General features: G+C 37.1%; 1 protein-coding gene across 1 annotated transcript in view; it reads left to right on the top strand.

Moving 5' to 3' along the window:
* The window catches only part of nek7 (NIMA-related kinase 7), a 66,259-nt gene that overhangs the window by 19,079 nt on the left and 25,054 nt on the right, over positions 1–22,126 (top strand). The window contains exons 3-7 of the mRNA XM_026236028.1: positions 7,916–8,053; positions 11,077–11,139; positions 14,639–14,749; positions 17,333–17,441; positions 21,360–21,467. Of these exons, the coding sequence (XP_026091813.1) occupies positions 7,916–8,053; positions 11,077–11,139; positions 14,639–14,749; positions 17,333–17,441; positions 21,360–21,467 (529 nt within the window). The remainder of the gene's footprint in view (positions 1–7,915; positions 8,054–11,076; positions 11,140–14,638; positions 14,750–17,332; positions 17,442–21,359; positions 21,468–22,126) is intronic.

The raw sequence follows: 22,126 nt of genomic DNA on the forward strand, positions 1-22,126 counted from the left end.
GTATCTCAACACCCATAGGTGGCGCTGTTCCCAAATTTGGCGTGGACCCCCAGATCATGGTGTAGATGAAGTGTACCAAGTTTGGTATCGATTGATCAAAGTTTGGCCGAGATACAGCATCTCAACCGATTTTAGGTCAGCCTCATTAAGTTCACAATTGAATAACTTTTGAACAAAGACGAAAATCAAAAATCTGTTCAGTCATTTCTGTGCGGCTCAGTCCAAAGAACATCTGAGACAAATTTCAGAAGAATTGGACCAATTTTGAAGGAGGAGTAGTGTTTAGACTGAATACTGTACTTTTCAAAATGGCCGCTACTGTAATGGGTGGAGTCTTAATGTAAGGTATGGAATGGAATGTCCATGAAGAGACAAAATAGATGTACTAAGTTTGATTTTCATAGAATAAGTGGTTCAAGAGTTATTAACGTTTGAATGTTGAATTTTTGAACTGGTGGTGGCGCTGTAGAGTTGGTCCTAGAGACCCCAAAGTTGGTCAGATCACTAATAATGACCATCACTACAAGTGTGCCAAATTTCATCATTTTCCCATGTTTCCTTCATAGGGCTGCCATAGACCCCCATTGGCCAAGAAGAAGAAGAAGAAGAATAATAATAATAATAATAAAACGTACAGATACAATAGGGGCTACAGCCCTCTGGGCTTGGCCCCTAATTTTATTTGATCTATTTTATATGAGGAGCATCTTTCTTGTATAAATATATAAATAATAATTAATAATAATAATTATATAATTAATATATAAATAGTTGTATTTATTTTATTATAGAACAGCAAAATATAGAAACTTGCCTTGTGAAAGAGAAACTTTACTTGCGTTTTCCATCTGGTGAAAGTATATATTTGTTTTATTTGGTCAATATAAAAACATCTGGTGATTGCTTGGGTCTAGGCCTTAGCGATTTCTCTGTCATTGCTTATATATGAAAGTTATTGGTATCATATGATTGAAACACTGGGAATTAACTTGTCAAGAGAGATTAATAAAAAAAAATCTTTTTTTTTCCTTTTCCTTCAGTGGAAGAGAACAAAAAATGTTCAAGAACATTAACGTAATCAAAGCTTTTGACAAGTCTAATTAAAATTTTTTGTGGTATTTCATTTTCTTAGTTCTAAATGAGAATCATGTTCAATTCCGATTTTTAAGCTTTGTTTTTGTTTTTACTTGAAAAAAACATTTAGGTTTGACTTTTAATTTTTTGTTGTTTAGAAAGTAAGAGTAATCATTAACCTGACATGAAGTAATCTATAGCTAAACTTACACTGAGTGTTGCGTTCAAACTTCAAACATCAAATGTCTTACAAACATTTATTTATGTTTTAACCTATGTTGACTTTTGCAGATAACGAGGGGAAAATGAAAAATCCAGTCGTTTTTTAAAATCAGTATGTTTACATACTGTTTAAATATTTTGTTTAAATATTTTAAATGGGATGGAAAGACCCAAGCATAGAGACTACAGGATTCCAGTATTTATGATATTCCAGATAACATTTCTAAATACTGGTTTGCAGGGATGGATTGCAGCAAATGCGGGTGATTTTGTGTTGTGGCGGGTAAACTCACTTCACCTACTGGCCACCGTGGCGGGTAAATAAAAATAGCATACTTTTTCACCCGGCCGTTGGACAAAAAAGTTAAATTCCATCCCTGGTGTGTGTACGACACGCAATAAAGTGTAATATCATCCGAAGCAGCTCCGTGGAGAGAGGCAGTGTAAGCCGAGCTCGAAACGGCGGCGTTGTTCCCAGTGCAATGTTTGCAGCTGAAGTCAGTGGAGTTGGCGGAGTGATATAATTGTTGGTTATTTACAGTACGTTTTATAGCACGCGCTCATGATATACAAGATCGCGTGAAGAGTTGAATTTGTTATCGCACACAAATTTCCGCATACTGTAACGTCTCTGTCAAACCCCGGTGAGTTCATTCTCCTCCAGCATTCTGCAGCATTTTAGATTATATGGACAGTTTGTATTTATCTTATTGTTTTTAACGGCATAATAAGCAAACGAACAAACAGTATTATCGGTTGCATGTCTAATAACTGCTGTCCGGGGGATGCATTTTATTTCCAGTCTTCAAGTACTTTTTCAGAAGTTAGCTCTGTGGCTAGTAAGTTGTTACGCTGTTCATTTTTGTTTGTAGAAACAACATTGTATGGCTACACATGTTTGACAGCTCTGGCGTGACGAGTGCGTTAAAACGATGTATTAAAAACGTGGGTTCGTTTGTCAACGGCGTAAAAGTTTGCGAGCCGAGAATTCTTTCAGTGATAGTTTTCCCCACGTGTTCCCTCAACCACAAAAAAATAAATAGAAATCCTTTCCTTTGGAATTAAATACAACTTTACTAATGCGTACGAAAACTTAGAATATCACAAAAAAATTCTGTGCATTAAAAAAGTTCATTGAGACTTGAGATTATTGAGACTTGAGATTAAATAAAGTATTGTAGATCCTGTAGTTTTAATTTTCACATGCAGTTACACATCGGTTAAAAACAAAAAAGTGGCTGGTAAAAACATTGAGTGGCTGGTAGATTTAGAAATTTAAAAAAAAAAAATAATAAAAAAAGTTAATTTCCATCCCTGCTGGTTTGGTTCCAATTATTTATGGGAGTTTTGATTAAACAATTAACTGCTTTTGGGATTTCATACGTTTTGGGCTCATATAGTGTCTTGAAATTTTTAAACATACTTATTTTATTATAAGGTATTGGCCAATAAATTGGAATATGAATTTTTTAAAACATTAGTAATTAGGCAAAATGCAGTATCGCTTGACCTTCAGTAAGACATTGAATGGTCTTGTTGTACTAAATCTGATGATTGTTTAATACAGCCAGGCGGTGAAAACTACAGGCCCACCGTCATCAATAAAGCATGAGAGACATTTGACATTAGTTTGAATGCAACACTCAAGGTAACTCTGGCAATGGATTACACCTTAACAGCTTAACAGCTTAAGAGAATGACATACAAGACTCTCAACAAGCATCCAAGATCGGCTTGTATTCCCTTGGAAGAAAAAAAGCAACCAAAAATGCTGAATTTTGTATGCAGCCAGCATACGCTGATATCATATATTCAAGTCCCCAAGGTTTGATGGATATGCATAGGAGATGCCGGATGAGTCGGTAAGGCGTGCATATTTGATGGCGCATTTGCTCTTGGAGCGAGTAGGAGGGCGAGATCTTCAGATCCGATTTTAATCGTCACGGCAGATTTTTTGACGAAGTGAAATCCCTTGTAAAGCAATAGTTTTAAATAGTTGAGCAGATTGAAGAGGAGTGGGGTGAAGAAGGTATAAATATTGCATGGGTTGGGCCTGAAGAGAGATGTTGATGAAAAAGATGCGAACAGGATCTCCTTCCTTACCCCCTCCCCCACCACCACCACGAAGATCCCCCCTCCAGCACCCACCAACCAACACCACCACCACCAAGCAACATCTTGCAACTCTACCACCTCTTCAGCACTTCGGTTGTCCTTTCCTTGGCAGCCGCTGGCAGTGTTGTGCTGTCAGCTTACACCTAGTCTCCACATTGCTGCCGCCCCGTCCTCAGTCATTCTCCTCCTGTCTTGCATCCCCTGTCATGTGGCCACACGTCTGCATTTCTCTTTTTACACTTGTCACCAGTGGCCAACCCTCCATCCTTTGCTGTTGCTCCTGTGATGTGTTGTCCCTTTCAGTCATTTACCCAGCATGCTCTGCTGCATCTTCCATCCCCTCTGACCTGTTTTTTTTTTGACTAAAGTGACACTTCAAAACTAAAGCTTAAAATATACTTTATTTTTTACTCAAAGGTGGCAACACTGCACATACCTGTTGATTCACAGGTAAAAAAAAAACAACACAGATGAGTTGGAACAACAACTATAACGCAATAACAATTGTGGCTTATGTTGACAAGCTATTATATAAGGGTAAAAGAGATTGCATAAATCTAGTTTAAATTAAATATACATCTTTTTTGATCATGACCTCTAGAGAGAAATAGCTCTAAACAAGAATCAAAATGTTTTAGTGTGCATTTTTCCATTTACCATTGCTCATCAAAATTTTACTTGGGTGGAATCCAGTCGTTTTGAGTTAAGGCGCAAAATGTTCCCTGCACAGATTTAAATTGGTCACGTGAATTTGCTGCATTGACCTAGCAAAAGTTGCTTGGTACGCGAGTGGCTTCTGCATGAGCTGTGCTTTATTATGCACTGCTATGCTATTAACAATAGACAGTTTTTTCGTGTGCATTTCACTTATCTGAGTGTGTCAAATCAAAATTAGCAAAATTTTGCAAGCAATATTAAGTAATTATAGAAATCTGGACGATCAGCAGTTTTGTGTGAGGGAGAAAAAGTTCCCAATGCAGATGTCGCTCATTCAAGTTGGTCACACAATTGCAACACTGACCAACAGAAAACATCTTGGTTTGAAAGTAACTTCTCTGTCAGCTGTACTTCATGCATCACTACACTATTGACAACTGGCAGATTTTTTGCTTGCACAATTTTGCTGACATTTCACTAATGTGACTGTGTCTTATTGCAAAGTTTTGTGTCAAAGTTGTTTGGCTTCCCAATTCAAGCCCCTTCCCCCTGACCTCCGTGGATTATTTTTGTTTTCTCCGCTTCACGCAGAGTGGCAACGAGCCCTTTGAGCTCTCGCCCCTCCTGCAAGCTGCAATCTGTACAAACCGTGTCACGCCGCTGTCGAGTGACCCCGGCGGTCATGGAGATCCTCGGCTGCTGCGGTTCATCTCGTGTCAGCTCAGTGCTCTAAATTGTGTGACAGTGCAAAGCCACGGATAAGACAAGCTGTCAGTCAGGGCGCCCCTGCTGCCCTTTGAAGGCAAGGCCAGGGGGCAGAAAGGTGCCGCAAATGGCCTGTGAAGTTTACATACACTGCCCACTGCTAAACAGATTACCTCTAATGAAGTGTCTGGAGCTCAGGCCGCGTCAGACCTAATCCTGGCTGGCAGTGCGTCCCTTCGGCTGCCAAAAAAGCCGCCACCCTCTGGCCTCCTCCCGCCGCTATGCCGGCCTCCCCAGCGCTGGGAGGTGCCCGTCGTTAATCAGGCCGGACAGTGCGCGAGCTGACATGCAAATGTAGGTCATTGCATATGTAAATGTGTGATTAGTGAGCCGCATGCCAGAACACATTAGCTCGACTTTGCTCTCAGCATGCGCTTGTCATGCCGCTTTAGAGGCTCATGCTAACATTTGTCAAGCGACTATGCAGGGAGTGAAAGCAATGCCTTGGCCCTCTGCGGACCATCCGCTGCTGACCAAATCAGCACCATACATATCTATCAGCTGTGGGTCAATGACAAAATAGTGTCCACAATAAACAAAGGCAAAATCTTTTAAAAATCTATTGCAAAGTTCTTAGAAATGCACTCTTTGTGTTTATGTGGGCATCATATGGTTTCGAAAGTTATGTACGCTATTTTCAAAAGTTACAATTTCAAGTCCAAAATCATTTGGTGTAACTCAAGTATAATGTAAATATTTATAAGAAAATAGGTTTCTAAGGTAAAGTTTTTTATTACATAAATATTATGTATTATTAATTATGTATTGAATTAATTTTTATATCTATTATTAATTGCACCACATGACGTTTGTGTGGGTCCACTACGATGTAATTTCCTGTTTTGTTTTTCTGCACCCCCTGGTTTTTATAAATATATTTATTTAATGTCATTAAAAATAAGTAATTTACATTCTTTAACTAATCAGTGTTATTTTAGCATTATTTATAAACTGTTATAATATTTTAAGGTTCCAGCATTTCTCATTTTCATTATTTATGTTTTAATCTAATATTTGTTTTATTTGAGATTTTAAACTACAAAAACTATTTTTATAATTTTAGCACTATTTTAATAGTTTTAGTTTCTAATAGTTTTAGCATAAGTAAACCATAACAACACTTTTTTTAAAGGGGGGGGGAGGGTGAAATGCTATTTCATGCATACTGAGTTTTTTACACTGTTAAAGAGTTGGATTCCCATGCTAAACATGGACAAAGAAAAAAAAAAAGACGACATAAAGTGGAACTTTGTCATTTTCCAAAACCGCTAAGCAAATATATACAGTTTCAGTACATACAACATAGAGATGTTGTTGCTGATGCTGCTCTTGTTAAATTTCAGCCTCTGGATCTGATTCTGGATCATAAATATACGTTGAATCTGACTGTTAGCCGTGGTTTGTTTTGGATGTTTTTTTCCTCACGGTAATGTCACAGCTTCCACATGCTCTCAACGCAAAAGCTTACTGGCGCTCGTGATTCTTTAGCTCCGCCCACACGTCACGCCTCCAGCCGCTCGTGTTTTTCTGGGAAAAATCGGTACAGACTATCTTTCTCTTATGAATATAATAAAACTAAAGACTTTTTGGAGTTATGAAGGATGCAGTACTACTCTATAGGTACTCAAGATTAACAGGATATTGAGTGAAAACGAGCATTTCATCCCCCCTTTAATGAAAACATGTGTCACTGACCCCATAGGTGTTTTATTTAATTTTTTTCTTGGTTTGTATAACCATTAAAAAACATGAATTTTTCAACTTGTTATTTTGCTCAAATAACCATTTTTTTCATAATCCTCTTTGGATTTGACACCAAAAACCTGGTGTCTTGGTATCAAGCTAAAAATATTAGCTTGATATTGTTAAATTTAGTCAGATCCAGCTTTCTGTCTTCACTGCGGTGGCAGAAATAGAGCGCTGCTTCTGCTGCGCCAGATGTGTCCCTGGAAGAAGGGGCTGAGAGCGTGTTGTCACATGGAAAAACAAGCTACCTCAGTGTGTTAATTGGATGGGGCAATTCTTTGGCTCACACCTTTTTTTCCCCCCTTACACCTGTCAAGTTAGAAAACAATGAAATTCTTAAATTGGTTGCCCCTTGATCTACATCCACCCCTCCGGTGTCTATTCAAGCTGCAGTGCTTCCTGCAACTCATTTATTTCAGTTCAACCCATTTTATATATATATATATATATATATATATATATATATATATATATATATATATATATATATATATATATATATATATATATATATCAGACAGTTATACACAATAATATTGATGGATTTGACAGATCGTCCAAGTATTCTGGTATTGTAAGACAGACATGGATGCCATTCACATCAAGTCGTCGTTTGTTGCTATGACTGGATATCCTAATCGCTGAATGTTTCGGGGAGTTGAGCGAAACTTAAGTTTGATATGGAAACATAACATGGAAATATATTCCATGACTATAAATAAAAGAGATTCAACATGTTTACAAAAATAGGTTTGTGTCATCCTGCCCCTCCCTTTCACATCTTCACAACGTAATTTGCCTTCAAGGCCATCTCATGCCCATCCTCGGGTAGTTCGCCATGACATATTGCATTCCACTGTCTGTCACCTCCAGTTGCCAGAACGTTTGTGGAATTAAAGTTTACACTCGAAAAGCCTCTAAAGGTCAGAAGGCTAATTAATTAATTTATTTGCTCACACCATCTCCACTAACTGGTCCAGCATAAGTCACTTCAGAAGTAGGGATGTTACCACTCGCCTGATTCATCCAGATAGTATACAGCAAAGATTCATGTTGTGCTTTGGATTCAAAGTGGATGCTTAATGTTGATTCGTTTCCACACTCTCACGCCCTGACACATCGCCCTAATGACACCTTTCCCAGATGCCCTCCAGAGTTTTCTTCTTTCTTGGCGTATAAACAAACACAATCATGGAGTTTGCCTGGCAATGGCCGATCTGTGGGGACATGTTTGGTTTGTCGTTTTAAGTTTACGATGAATGAAAAGCACAAATGAAAACTGTGTGATGTGCATTTCGCTTTCTTGAAATGTTCTTGTTTTGTTCTTCACTTTCAGAAAATCCAACAGGATCTGGGCTATAACAATTTAGCCAATTTTCACATTGAAAAAAAGATTGGAAGAGGACAGTTCAGCGAGGTTTATCGAGCTACATACATGCTAGATCATACACCAGTAGCTTTGAAAAAAGTGCAGGTAAGAACTTTTCATGCTCTGTGTCTTTATTTGTGAAATATGTATATTTTACAGTATCTCTGCAATGAAATGTCTATGTTTGTTTTATGTCAGTTAAGTCTGGTGTAAACATTCCATTACTTTCCATTACAAAAATATTTTTCATTTTCATTTCAAAGCAAGTAAAATAACTAAGACTAATAAAAAAAATATATAGATAGTGAGTGAGAGAGAGCGAGAGAGAGAGAGAGAGAATAACTAGTAAAAATGACAAAACAAATATACATATATATTATATAATTTTTCAATGTATTCTTCATATTTTGGACAATGTGTTTGCTCTGAAATTGCTTGACAATGCCATTTTTAAATGTCGTTTTAATTTATTAAATTATTAAATGTTAATATTGTGATTAAATATTTACTGTGTATTGATTTGCAATAATTTTTATTTCACAATTTAATAATGTTGTTAAAGGTGTCGTATGTAGGATTGACAGCGAGTGGTCAAACTAAGTATTACAATCCAAATTAAAAATATTGGAGAGGGTTTATTTCACCCGGGTCCTCCTCCTCAGACTTGACAGCGCGTGGGTTGCCAGATTGACGACACGAACAGTAACGAGCGCACTTGATGATGAATGAAATTAAATATGCTGTTTTCCGCCAACTGGCAACCCATGGTGCCGAAATACATTTGGGTAAACTGACAGTGGACGGGTTTCACAAACCAAAACAGAGACCGACTTCAAGCCTAGAACACAAATTTTCGAAAAAGGATAACTGACTATAGCATTGTTATTTCAGATAAACAAGTAACATATTTTTCGTACTATAAGTCGCACCTAAGTATAAGTCGCATCAGTCCAAAAATACATCATGACGAGGAAAAAATATATATATAAGTCGCACTGGACTATAAGTCACATTTATTTAGAACCAAGAGAAAACATTACTGCAGACGGTAATTTTTTCTCTTGGTTCATTTCTATTTGGTTCATGTCAAAATAATTGCAAATAAATATATAGGAATATTTGGTATGTGATCTGATTCTATTGAATGCTGAAGCATGAAGCTGCTCTGAGAGATTCATGTTTGGATGGCAGTTTGTTGTAGTTTGTTACCTTGATTTATTTGTTCTGCTGCAACACATGATTACACAGCTGAAGGAAATTGTAAACATTTTTTATGATTTAATCCAAAGTTGTTTTTTTGGGGAACATTAAATCAGAATGAGCATAAAAATATTACACTGTAAAATATTACTGAATTGACTGATTCGAAAGCACCAAAACACTCTTTTTATAGAAGCAGCCATTAATTTACAAAATTTAGTTTGAACGGAAGCAGGCATCTGATTGGCTTTTTGCGCTGATAATCACGATTGAATCGGTTTCTTTTTCTGCCATAAAACATATTCATAGACACAGCCAGCACAAAAAAAGCTCCACAGTTTCCTCTGGATGTGCAGAGCAGACGTGCTGGAAGAAATAATTGGCAAACTCCAGATTAAAAGACTGGTGCCCGGTTACCATCGCTTCTGTTTTCTAAACACACACAGCGGTCGACTCCATTACTACCACTGACTTTATTAACACTAATGAGGAGCCCACAAACAATTGACATTTTTGTATATGCCATTAAAAATGACAGGTCTTTATTCAGTGTATATTTCCCATAATGCAGCTCATTCATGCCACTTGTTGTGTTCTCATAGTATTGAATTTAAAATGCTAACTTTAGAGCTCCAGTTACATAATATTTCATACTTATTGCAATGCAGATTTTTGGAGATCAACTATCAACTTCAATCTCTATGATTTTGTACGTGGTTCAAAGCTGTCCGGTTGGAAGTCCACTATGGGCAACGTTTCCACCTTTTGTGATTAGGATAATTATTATAGGAGATGTTTCCTGACGCAAATGTTGTGCAACCCTGATTGCACGATTGGAATAATGTCATATTCGGACTAGTTTCACTCTCTTTAGGTTTCAACGTTTTTTTTTTTTTTTTTTTTAGACTTTTGCCTTGAGATGCTCATAACATTTTCTGTTTGCTCTTTACACTGTGTGCTTTATTATAATCAGGACAGACTTGATCAAAACAGTGTTTTAACAGATACATCAAACATACTGTCGGCATAATCAGCTTTGATATTCGAAAACAGCATAAACAAGCTCATTTTACAACAAGTACGACATAAGTTAAAGTCAGCCCGTTATAGCAAAATAAATTATCATCAATGCGAGCATGAAACTTTTATTTGTAATTTAAATAATAACAAATATTCATGCAATTGTATTTAAATAGTAATACAAAAATTAAATATGAGACAAATGTATTAATACAAATAAATAAGAAGTATATAAATATTCATTTGTAATAAAAAGATAAATGCATTTAAATAAATTAAATGTATAATAATGTGTAATTTTAATAAATTAAAAGATAAATAAATACATGCAAAGACCAATACATTAATCAATACAAATAAATAAATAAATGAATAAAATAGAAGTGCAAATAAATACAGAAAATCAAAAGATAGAAAATATAGTATTTAATTAGTAACTAAAGTCAAATTAATTATTTGAAAGATAAATTAATTAATATGGTTAAATAAATATTGATTTGAGTTGCAAGGAGGAGGAAAGCATGAAGTGATAAGACTACTAGTACTGGTTAAACTGGTTAAAACCAAGTGCTGTGATTGACCAGTTAGAAGCATTTAAATGTTAAGTAAAATTTGAAGTATTTTGGACAAACATTAAATAAAATTGGATGACCTAAAAATGAGCTCTGTCTTCTCGCACAGTTTTCCTGAGCCATTAACACAGGTGAATCTGGGAAAATAGGGATGCTTGAGGCTGCAGGGGTGTAGATGTGGTGGGGCAGGAGTTTGGGGGTCCTGGGTTTCAGTGAGACCCCCTCCTTCTTGCTTTACCACCCTGTACCAGTAACATTTTTTGCTTGCTTTTTCTTTTTCTGTCTTTATGTCTCTTACTCTTTTCTCTTTCTCTCTCCCTTTTGATCTTTTGATAGATATTCGACTTGATGGATGCCAAAGCTCGGCAAGATTGCATCAAAGAAATAGATCTCCTGAAGGTAAGAAACCAGAGAAAAGAGACCAACACCATGTGCTGCTATTAGGATCTCTAAAGGTGCCTCTGCCGAGACCTGATACCAGAGAAACAGAGCGAGCGAGAGAGAGAGAGATTGATCTGGATTAGACCTTCAGCTCTTTCTCCCCACCCCTCTCTCTCTCTCTCTCTCTCTTTCTTTCTCTTCCCCGTTCTCTTCTCGCTTTCTGTTGTAGAACACGGTCCTTTTTGTGTTGTTCCTTCAGGCCAAGATTTTTTTATTTTCTTTGCAGTGCCACAAAATACAGTTTTTCGACAATAAGCATTTAAGGCAAGCAGTTTTTCCACTTTGGAATTTGTGTTTATTTATTTGGGCACAGAGCAATAAATATGATAAATGGCTTTATATAATTATCCATATATAGTTTTATTCATTCATTATTAATTATAATAATAGTAATAATAATTATTATTATTTTTATTATTAGATTATTGCCTTCACATTTAAAATATGTATGACTACTTTTTTATTATTTATGTCTGTGTATTTATTTATTTTGAGTATGCAGGTAACACTACAATATAAAGGACATTTAGCACGTTCTCCCATGAGTCATTTGATGTTTCTTAACATGTTTTTTTTTTCTTTTCTAATAAAAAATGATTTCATCAAACCACCATCAAAACACCTTGAACAGGCTGCTGCTTGCGGTAGCACAAGCACTAACGAAAGTTAATGACAACTCCAATAAGAGCTGACGTCTAGCTGATCTGAGGTGTCTGGATTCTCACTCTGCTCTGTTGTGTCTTTGAATCGGTTGTCGGATAAACCTTCCTTGAACACACAAACACACGCAAGCGCACACACTTCTCTCGGTGTTGTCATGTTAATTGTTTTGGCTCTGATTGCATCCATTGCGGAGCCAATTCTCCATCTTCTTTGAGACGAGATAATTGCTGCCTTTTTTCTCAATGCTATTTTTTATATGCTTGTTCTTTTGTACTGTATATACAGTAGTTATCTTACTAAAGCGCTGTTCACACTTACGGTGATCTCCCGCAACAAAGTGACCCAAAGTCATGTGTTTTCTACAGAAGTTGTCGGATTTCGGCCAACTTCAAAAACAAAGCTAATGATTCAAAAGGCTTTGTCTTTTCCCACATGCTGGATATCATCGACTTCTGAACAATATTTGTGGCAACTGACAGTAAAGTGACCCGGCGACCTCCAGACTCTTTATGAGAATAGAGAAAGAAGCAAAGTGGCACTTTCAAGCCCCCTGAGATACATTTATTCCCACTGGAGGAAGCGGAGGTGGAGGGTGGAGAGGTCACGTTGCTAGCGGAGTGATAAAGGTCAACGTCACGCTTCTTAATGACACTTTGCCAATCGAATGCGCTCGGGTCAGAGAGTACCATAAATCTGGTCTTCCTACCATGTTACTCCTCCTCTTCCTGTCTCTCATTCCCCCCTTTTTTGTCTCCTTTCCACAATAATTTCTACTCCGGCGCTAATGAATTTAGTCATTATAACCAGCTCTCCTCAAGCCACTAACAAGCCGTTTGTATAGAACACAGGCTCATGCCTTCTACCTCAGTGGACAAAGCTGGGGGAAAATAAGAAAGAGTCACAAATCAAAATAATGAGGGAGACCTCCCCTCCCCGGCCTATATGTCTATTTGTTTTTCTGTCACTTTGAAACCACTCCCGTTTCCCATCGTAAACAAACGTTCACTGTTATGCAGAAATGTTTTGCTCTTTACGTTGAGAAATCGCAAACACTTGTATCATACCAATTTCGTAACCGCCCTCAGTTGATTTCTTCCTCTTATATTGCAGTCCATTCGAAGCCTCAACTATTAGCATTTCAAGACTTGAGAGGGAGCAACGGGATTGCGAAATCACTAACAGAACGCACAAGTGTGGCTTCTCATAATATAGTTGTCATTCTAATTGGCGTCGTCGTAAACAGAGGGTTGGGTTAATATTGTTCCCAATTGAAAACAAGAGTGAAATTATAGTGTTTAACGTGATTAAAGTCAACATCATGCTGCGTTTCATGTCCGCCACATTGGATGTGCCAGCTAAGGGGGAGCAAGAATGGGGTTGACACACTCACTGAAGCTGTGTGATCCAAAAATACATCTAACGAAAGTCACAGGATGGCGACAGAGGCGTGCACGTCCTCCCCTATATCAGCGTGGGGCATGAACATTTCTTTAATAATCCCCTCTGCTGTGTCACAGTGCGTAGCGTGGGCACGACACCCTCCCACTCGCGAGGGTCTTTGCCTGTCTCGCTTCTCATTGATACACTTGTTTCCTTTTATTTTGCAACCCCCACCCCCACAGCTGTCTTTAGTGCAAGAACCGATTGCAACTTATTGACCAACCAACAGGAAACAGCCTAAAGCTGAAGGCTAGGGCGGAGGGGACCATTTCGTACTGCCATGCACTGCTGCTGGCTAGCCTACAAAAGCAATTTAGTGCTTTTGTTTTCTTCTGTTTATTAGCTGTTTTTTTTTTTTTTTTTAGGACAATCATCACTTATGCTATTGCTCATATTTAAGAGATGTGAACAAACCCATCTCTCTTAGTGTTAAACTTCATCTTACACTGTTTGTGCTACATATGTAAAGGATATATCAAAGCATGTGGCTTGAGCTGTGCTGTTATTGTCAGATATATATTGTACATTTTGCCTGGTTGATGATGAAATCCGTTGGACATAAATTAAATGAGTGTACGGGCCAAGTCTTATGCAGGGACTTCAAGATGGGCTTTTTGAATTTGGAGCACCCAGAATACCATTTGTTAAGAACATAATTCAAATAGTTTTAAGATGTTCAGAAGGTAATTAGAGGTAGAGCATTAATGTCTAGATTAAAATGTTGTCTCACTGATGATGTATTTTTGTAAAATAATATATATATATATATATATATATATATATATATATATATATATATATATATATATATATATATATATATATATATATATATATATATATATAATTGAATAATAACTATATAATATTTATCTATGTATATGTGTGTGTATATATATATATATATATATATATATATATATATATATAATTGAATAATAACTATATAATATTTATCTATGTATATGTGTGTGTATGTATATATACATACCCACATACAAATGCACCCACACACACATTATTTGACTGGACATTGTTGGAGTTTATTTAGTTTATTTAATTAAATTTTATACCATAATTAACACTTCACAAATTATTTGACAACCCTAATTGTTACCCTTTTTTCAGTTTTTTTTCTGATATTACCACAGTAGTCCTAAATGTGTTCCATTCAAGTCATTTGATTTTGAAGAGCGCAGACTAACTCTAATAATATCACGTTTACCTTCATACAAGCATCTGCTTTGGTTTGTGTCGCAGTCTTATTTGCAGGCTTCCCTGACCCACAGAGTCTTGTTAATATTTAAACAGTCACTGACATTCTGCCATTTTCCTCTGTCCCTGTTCTACACAGCAATTGAACCACCCCAATGTAATTAAATACCACGCGTCATTCATTGAAGAGAACGAGCTAAATATAGTACTGGAACTCGCAGACGCCGGGGACCTCTCACAAATGATAAAGGTAAGGACACATGCCGATTTGTCAGCGGTTTCCTTTTTCCTCCTCCAGAGTATTCCCACCATACCAGCTGCTAGACTACTGACCAAAGGTAAAATGATATACATCCGACCATGTTTTAAGATACCTTTGCTTATGTTACACCAATCGTATCATGCAGCTTCCACATGTTCGATTCGCTCAGTCATCCTGTTTCCTCCTGACAACCCTGAAGCTCGCATTTACAACCTGATGCTCCACATTTAATGGTCTGCATGTAAAACCCCTCACTTCCAAATCTCCTCCTGCATAAATCATTACCAGCACAAACAAAGCGTTTGCAGTAGAATTGTGTCAGTAAATGAGGAACAGGACGGATTCGTGTGATGATGCCTTCGACATATGCATCATAATGCACGCTTGCGCAGATATCCCGACTTCGGTCTGCTCCACCGCGCCGCTGGATTTCTCAGCCCTTCTGCTCTGCAGAGCTTTAATTAGTTTATTTTTTTATTAAACAGTGCCACTCCAAAGGTGTATACAGCAGCTAATCCGCTCAGCATTATACGAACGAACATTGAACCATATGTAAAACAGAAGCTTTTTATTCTTTTTGAATTTTTTTTTTTTGTCAACCCCCTCCCTAGTTCTCTCTGTCCATCTCGGAATTCAAATGAAATCAAATGGCCCCTTCATTTGCATGTACTTACAGAATATTGCATGTGCCGTGTTTGCTTTTTAAAGGCACAGAGGGGGCTGCCGCTCTCCCTCATTGACATCAAACAGCCCTCTGATATGCAAATAGAAAGGCAGGGGAAGAATAGATCCACCAGCTTTGTTTGGATGTGGGCCAAGGTTTTCTGGGGCTTGAGTCCGCTCGCTCGCTCACCACCGTTCTGATCATTTCTGCGAAGAGGTACGAGTGAGGACGAGGCTCAAAATGACCAGAGTGAGCGTTCGCCCAGTGATGTAATACGTCGCACTAAAATAACCTTTTTTGTTTTGTTAAACAATTCCCGAACTCTTTTAACTGCCTCGACAAGAAGGTTTACTTCATTGCCGGAGCCTCATTTATTGAGACTGCATGTGAAAAGGTCATAATTACGGAGTCGTTTTGACTAAGCAAGCTTCATTCTGTCTGAATTAATAACGTAACGTCATATTAGTTTCTGCTTTGAAGCGAGGTCGTGCACTCGTGGACCTCTAAAGCAACTGCGCTGGACAACACCGTGCTAAAAGCTTAGAATCACTGCAGAATTTTAAAAAGGATAATTTGATGCTGTATCCCACTCAGTGGTATAGGAGAATAATATATGTTAGCTTGATTAAGTACTGAGCAGAATTGTCAGTGATGATAAAACATCTGTTTAAAAAAAAATAAAAAATGGTGTGCTCTGTTGTGGAATAGGTGAAATGTAATGCCAAACACACTTGAAATCTGTGTTTAAGAGAAACCAGAGATGATTGGTCTGTGCAAATATGTTTTTTAGTGAAAATCCCACTACATTAAAAACATGTTAACATTTAAAAGGAGTCAGGTTGGGGTTTTTTGTCCAATTTTTCTCAGTAAAATCTTTCTTTCGATAATTTACAGCAGTCATGGAAAATAATTGTGCAAACATAAAAATTTTAAACCCTTGCATCATATATATTTTATCTGATTTATGAGCAGATTGTCTGTGTAAGTACTTTGAATTGAATTCATTGGTAATTCATTAGAGAATTGTTCTGATAATGGATTCACAAAGAACTAGATTGAAAGTCACGCCACATTAACAGTGTTAGAAATACAATGAATGTTTTACAGTATTTTAGTGAATTTAAACATATATACACACTGCTGTTCATTTGTTTAAAAAAATAAACATGCAGAATGATTTCTGGAGGATCATGTGACACTGAAGACTGGAGTAATGATGCTGAAAATTCAACTTGGAAAAATGGATAAATAATATATTGACCATGTATTTGGAAACAATATTAATAAATGTTTGAAATTAAACTGTGATCTTTAGCATACGTTTTTTGGCTAATTAATACTTTGTATTGACTGATAGAATCACAAATATCAGCCAGTAACTACAGCCAGTAACTAATGTTAAGATATATTGTGCATCTGTAATGTAATGATCTTGTTTGCTAAATTAAATTGCATTCTATCAGATTCATGGAGATGTTTCTCAGTGCTTGTTGTGCATCTTGAAAGCCTCCCCAAATGTTTGTTTCCCCATGAGGCTCCTGCTGTACTCACAATTTTCAGATGTTTTCCATTGCAGTTGCTTCAAATGAAAAGGGAAGGAAAGTTTATTGAAGGGTTTCAATCTAGTGCCTGCATCAGATTATAGTCGAACCCAGAGCCCTTCATGGTCATCCTGTTGTGCTATTTTTAGAGTGGTTAGGGGTCCATACTGAGCTTTTAAGACACTTTACATCTTAAGACATCGTAATTCTTCAAATGCTCATTTAGGTAGGGTGAACAGTTTGACTGCTTTTAAACATTTAAAGTAAAATGTTGGTGTTCTGGGTTGACGAAGATTGCATGTGTCTATGAAAAGTCTATGCTGTCATCACAGCATATTTATTTATTTATTTGTTTATTGCCTGCAGCATTTCAAGAAACAAAAACGGCTGATTCCTGAGAAGACAGTATGGAAGTACTTTGTTCAGCTATGTAGTGCACTGGAGCACATGCACTCCCGCCGTGTCATGCACAGAGGTACACGTGCACACACACACAGACACACACACACGTCTAGTGACATGTACATGTAGAAATAGACTTTTAAGGGAATTTTAACAAAAAAAAATTCTTACCCTTTCACTGACTCTTAAATGAATAGTTCAACCAGTTTTTCTTCATCTGAACAGATTTGGAGAAATTCAGCATTCCATCATTTGCTCATCAGTGGGTCCTTTGCAGTGAATGGGTGCCATCAAAATGAGAGTCCAAACAGCAGATAAAAACATCACAATAATCCACACCACTCCAGTCCATCAAATAACATCTCAAGAAGTGAAAAGTTGCATGTTTGTAAGAAACAGGTCCATAATTAAGCTGATGCAATTTTAAACAGTAACTTCTTGCCAGAAATACAAATCAAAATACGAGTCCATAATAATACCAGTGGAAAAAGTCAATCCCCTGTTGTCCTCAAAATCCACTGACATATATGTTTAAAACCATTTGAAATGTTTTTACTTGTAAACAGTGCTTGATCTGTGCATATTTCTCTCCTGAATCAGACAAGGCAAACTTTTCACTGGAGAAAACAATATTATGGATAGAGGACTCGTGTTTTCGCCAGAAGCAATGGTTAAAAACATTTTAATGATGGATTTGTTTTTTACAAACATGCAGCTTTTCACTTCTCAAGATGTTATTTGATGGACTGGAGTGGTGTGGATTATTGTGATGTTTTTATCTGCTGTTTGGACTCTCATTCTGACGGCACCCATTCACTGGAGAGGATCCATTGGTTGAGTCAGTGATGTAATGCTGAATTTTTCCAAATCTGTTCCGATGAAGAAACACTCGTCTACATTAGATGGGTTGAGGGTGAGTACATTTTCCGCAAACTTAAATTTTTCTGCGACTTTTCTTCCTGCTAAATTTTGTAAACTAAAAAGGTTATTTTTTTGTGTAAAGCACACAATCCACATTACCAACTTGAAAAAACATTCAAGATTCCTGATCTTGTGAATTCCTATTAAAATTGTTGGAAATTTGGTGACAAAAAAAAAAAATCACTGAACACTGGTAAATGTGAAAGTTGAAGTCTGACAGAAGATGGTTAATAGGTGGATAAATAACGTTTACCATGTAAACAGAATTTAGAATAAAAAAACTCACAATGATGTTCATCAGGGTGGACAAGTTGATAAAAAGTTGATAGATTGTGATATGTATACTGTATGTCCATGTGCTTTCTGGTGAGGAGAACTGTCTTTTTCAATATTGACTAGTCGTTGGGTTATCTGGAAGATAATTGTGACTAATCTGAAGTTTTACAAAAGTGCAACTGTCAAAACAGTAAAACTACCAAAACAAATAATTGTAATTTAAGTAGTTTGGTTCTTTTAATTGTGGTGCTTTGGCTTACATTTAACAAAAACCCACCAATTCACCAACATCTCAACAAATTAGAATATGGTGACATGCCAATCAACTAATCAACTCAAAACACCTGCAAAAGGTTTCCTGAGCCTTCAAAATGGTTTCTCAGTTTGGTTCACTAGGCTACACAATCATGAGGAAGACTGCTGATCTGACAGTTGTCCAGAAGACAATCATTGACACCTTTCACAAGGATTGTAAACCACAAACATCCGTTGTCAAAGAAGCTGGCTGTCCACAGAGTGCTGTATCCAAGCATGTTAACAGGAAGTTGAATAAAAGGAAAAGTGTGGAAGAAAAAGATGCACAACCAACCGTGAAAACCGCAGCCTTATGAGGATTGTCAAGCAAAATCAATTTTAAGAATGTGAGTGAACTTCACAAGGAATGGACTGAGGCTGGGGTCAAGATATACAAACGTGTCAAGGAATTTGGCTACCAGTTGTCGTATTCCTAAGCCACTCCTGTACCACAGACAACGTCAGAGGCGTCTTACCTGGGCTAAGGAGGAAAAGAACTGGACTGTTGCCCAGTGGTCCAAACTCCTCTTTTCAGATGAGAGCAAGTTTTGTATTCTATTTGGAAACCAAGGTCCTAGAGTCTGGAGGAAGGGTGGAGAAGCCCATAGCCCAAGTTCCCTGAAGTCCAGTGTTAAGTTTTCACAGTCTGTGATGATTTGGAGTAAATGTCATCTGCTGGTGTTGGTCCATTGTGTTTTTTGAAAAAAGTCACTGCACCCGTTTACCAAGAAATTTTGGAGCACTTCATGCTTCCATCTGCGGACCAGCTTTTTGAAGATGCTGATTTCATTTTTCAGCAGGATTTGGCACCTGCCCACACTGCCAAAAGCATCAAACGTTGGTTAAATGACCATCGTGTTGGTGTGCTTGACTGCAGTGCCACAAACTGATCACCTCCATACCACGCCGAATTGAGACAGTAATTAAAGCAAAAGGAGCCCCTACCAAGTATTGAGTACATGTACAGTAAATTAACATACTTTCCAGAAGGCCAACAATTCGCAATTGTTATAATTTTTTCGTATTGGTCTTATGAAGCATTCTAATTTGTTGAGAGTTTTGGTAAATATGAGCCAAAATAATCACAATGAAAAGAGCCAAAGACTTAAACATCTTCAGTTTGTGTGCATTGAATTTAATACACGAGTATCACAATTTGAGTTGAATTACTGAAATAAATAACTTTTCAACGACATTCAAATTTATTGAGATGCACCTGTGCAGTCATTTGACCCCCCCCCCCCACTTCATCATCATTGTACTATATTGTATGTTGTGAAGAAAAAACTGGTTCCACTTCCCATCTGCTTCTCATCAGCTCTGAGACGATACTCTAAGGTCTTTGCTATGCACAAGCTTGACCAGACACACTGCAGAGCTCATTGCATCAACCTCTTGCCATTTGAAAACAAGCAAGATGACGCAACTGTCCATGGCGACCGAGACCATCTTCTCCAGTTCCCATGAATTTATGCAACTCTTGCCGAAGTATTGTAACATACAAGACCTGTGTGAGTCTGTGTATTAGCAGAACTGGTAAAGGTTACAGCAAGCCACGGGTTTACATTTCAGATCATTTCCCTTGTTGATTGTAAACTCTTGGCGGCAGTCAGTTCGGATCTTGTTCTTCTTAACCACCTGGCCTGTATGTATATATTACTGTTGGAAAAGTTCATGTCCAGAGGTGTCTGACATCAAACACGAGCACATGCTTCCAGAACCGTTGTGTATTGGCTGGTCTCCTGAAAGTCATCGTGATGCATAATACCTTGCTAATGCTAACCTTTCCGTTAACCTTTCTTAAACATTTCCTAACATTTATATAGGCCATCAACAGGTTTTCACACAATCTGCAAAGATTTGCAGTTTTCCGCAGTATTTGAATGCGTCATTCATAAAGTAATGTACTTGCCCCTTGTGTTTGTTTAGGGCTCAACAAAAAGTGCTGTGTTGCCTCTGAAAATCGTACCACTATTGATCTCTCACATCCATTTTTTGCACAAAATAAGAATTATGTGTGTGTATGTATAAATGTATATATACAAATACATTTTGTAATGTGTATAATTTAATATCTCTATAATTTATATTATGTATATAATGTTATAAAATAACAACCAGAAATCAGAATATCATTTAAAATTATTTTTTTATTGTTATTTTGTTATATAAATATAATATAACATGGGGCGTTAAATATTATAGAATATTTATATAATGCAATATAATATTTATATAATAAAATAACTAGTACAATAGAAATAATTATTGGAAGTATAAAAATGAAAAATGCATAATTTTCCTCTGTTTGGGACATTAAAAATGTTGGTAGGTCACATAAAATCAAATCAACTGACCTGACTGGGCCAGCAGAAGAAAAAAAATCCAAATTGTTAGTAACAGCTCTATTAACCTTCATTGTACAAAAAAAAAAAGGTTGCAGATTTAGTTTTGTTATGGTGATCAGTCGTTAAAACTCTCATTTACTCTCTCTCCACAGACATTAAACCCGCTAACGTCTTCATCACAGCCACTGGAGTGGTGAAACTGGGCGACTTAGGCTTGGGACGTTTCTTCAGTTCCAAAACAACTGCAGCTCATTCTTTAGGTAAGTGCTCCCAACTCCCACCTCCTTGTCCGTTTCTTTCTGTCCTTCATGGAAAATGGGAAAATGAGCATTGAATGCAGCAGAAAAGGACCTTTAATTACTCAGTAGGGCCCGGATGTGTTTCATTAGGGCTGGCTGGGAGCAGAACCATGTGTCTGTTATAAAAAAGCGCCTTCCCGACGGCCCCTGGGGCCAGTTGAGAAAAAAGCATGCCAGCGGCTGTATCCATTTCATTGAGCAGTTGGCCTTTCCTGTTGCCTTGACCCCATGACCCTGCTCCACACATATGATGTCTGGATGAGGACAGGGTCTTGAATCCCTAACTACGCTAGGCCAGGACACCCTATGGTGACAGAGCAACTTTTGGCTACGTTGCCCGAGGAGGAGCTGTTTTTTTTACACGCCTTATATTCCTGATGACCTGTTGTTTAAAATCTCATTTCAACAGTATACAAATTAGTTAACAGCTTGTCTTCTGCTTTATAGCAGTTCATATTGTAAAAAGATTATTTTCACCAAGATCATATTGTTGGTGACATTATCATAGGTCTCCATTTTGGATATGCATTAGGAAATGCTAGTAAGGTCGATAATCAATGTTATTGTTGGTTATATTTGAAGAAGGAATATATATATATATATATATATATATATATATA

Source organism: Carassius auratus, chromosome 47 (genome assembly GCF_003368295.1).
Source record: "Carassius auratus strain Wakin chromosome 47, ASM336829v1, whole genome shotgun sequence".
Lineage (NCBI taxonomy): Eukaryota > Metazoa > Chordata > Actinopteri > Cypriniformes > Cyprinidae > Carassius > Carassius auratus.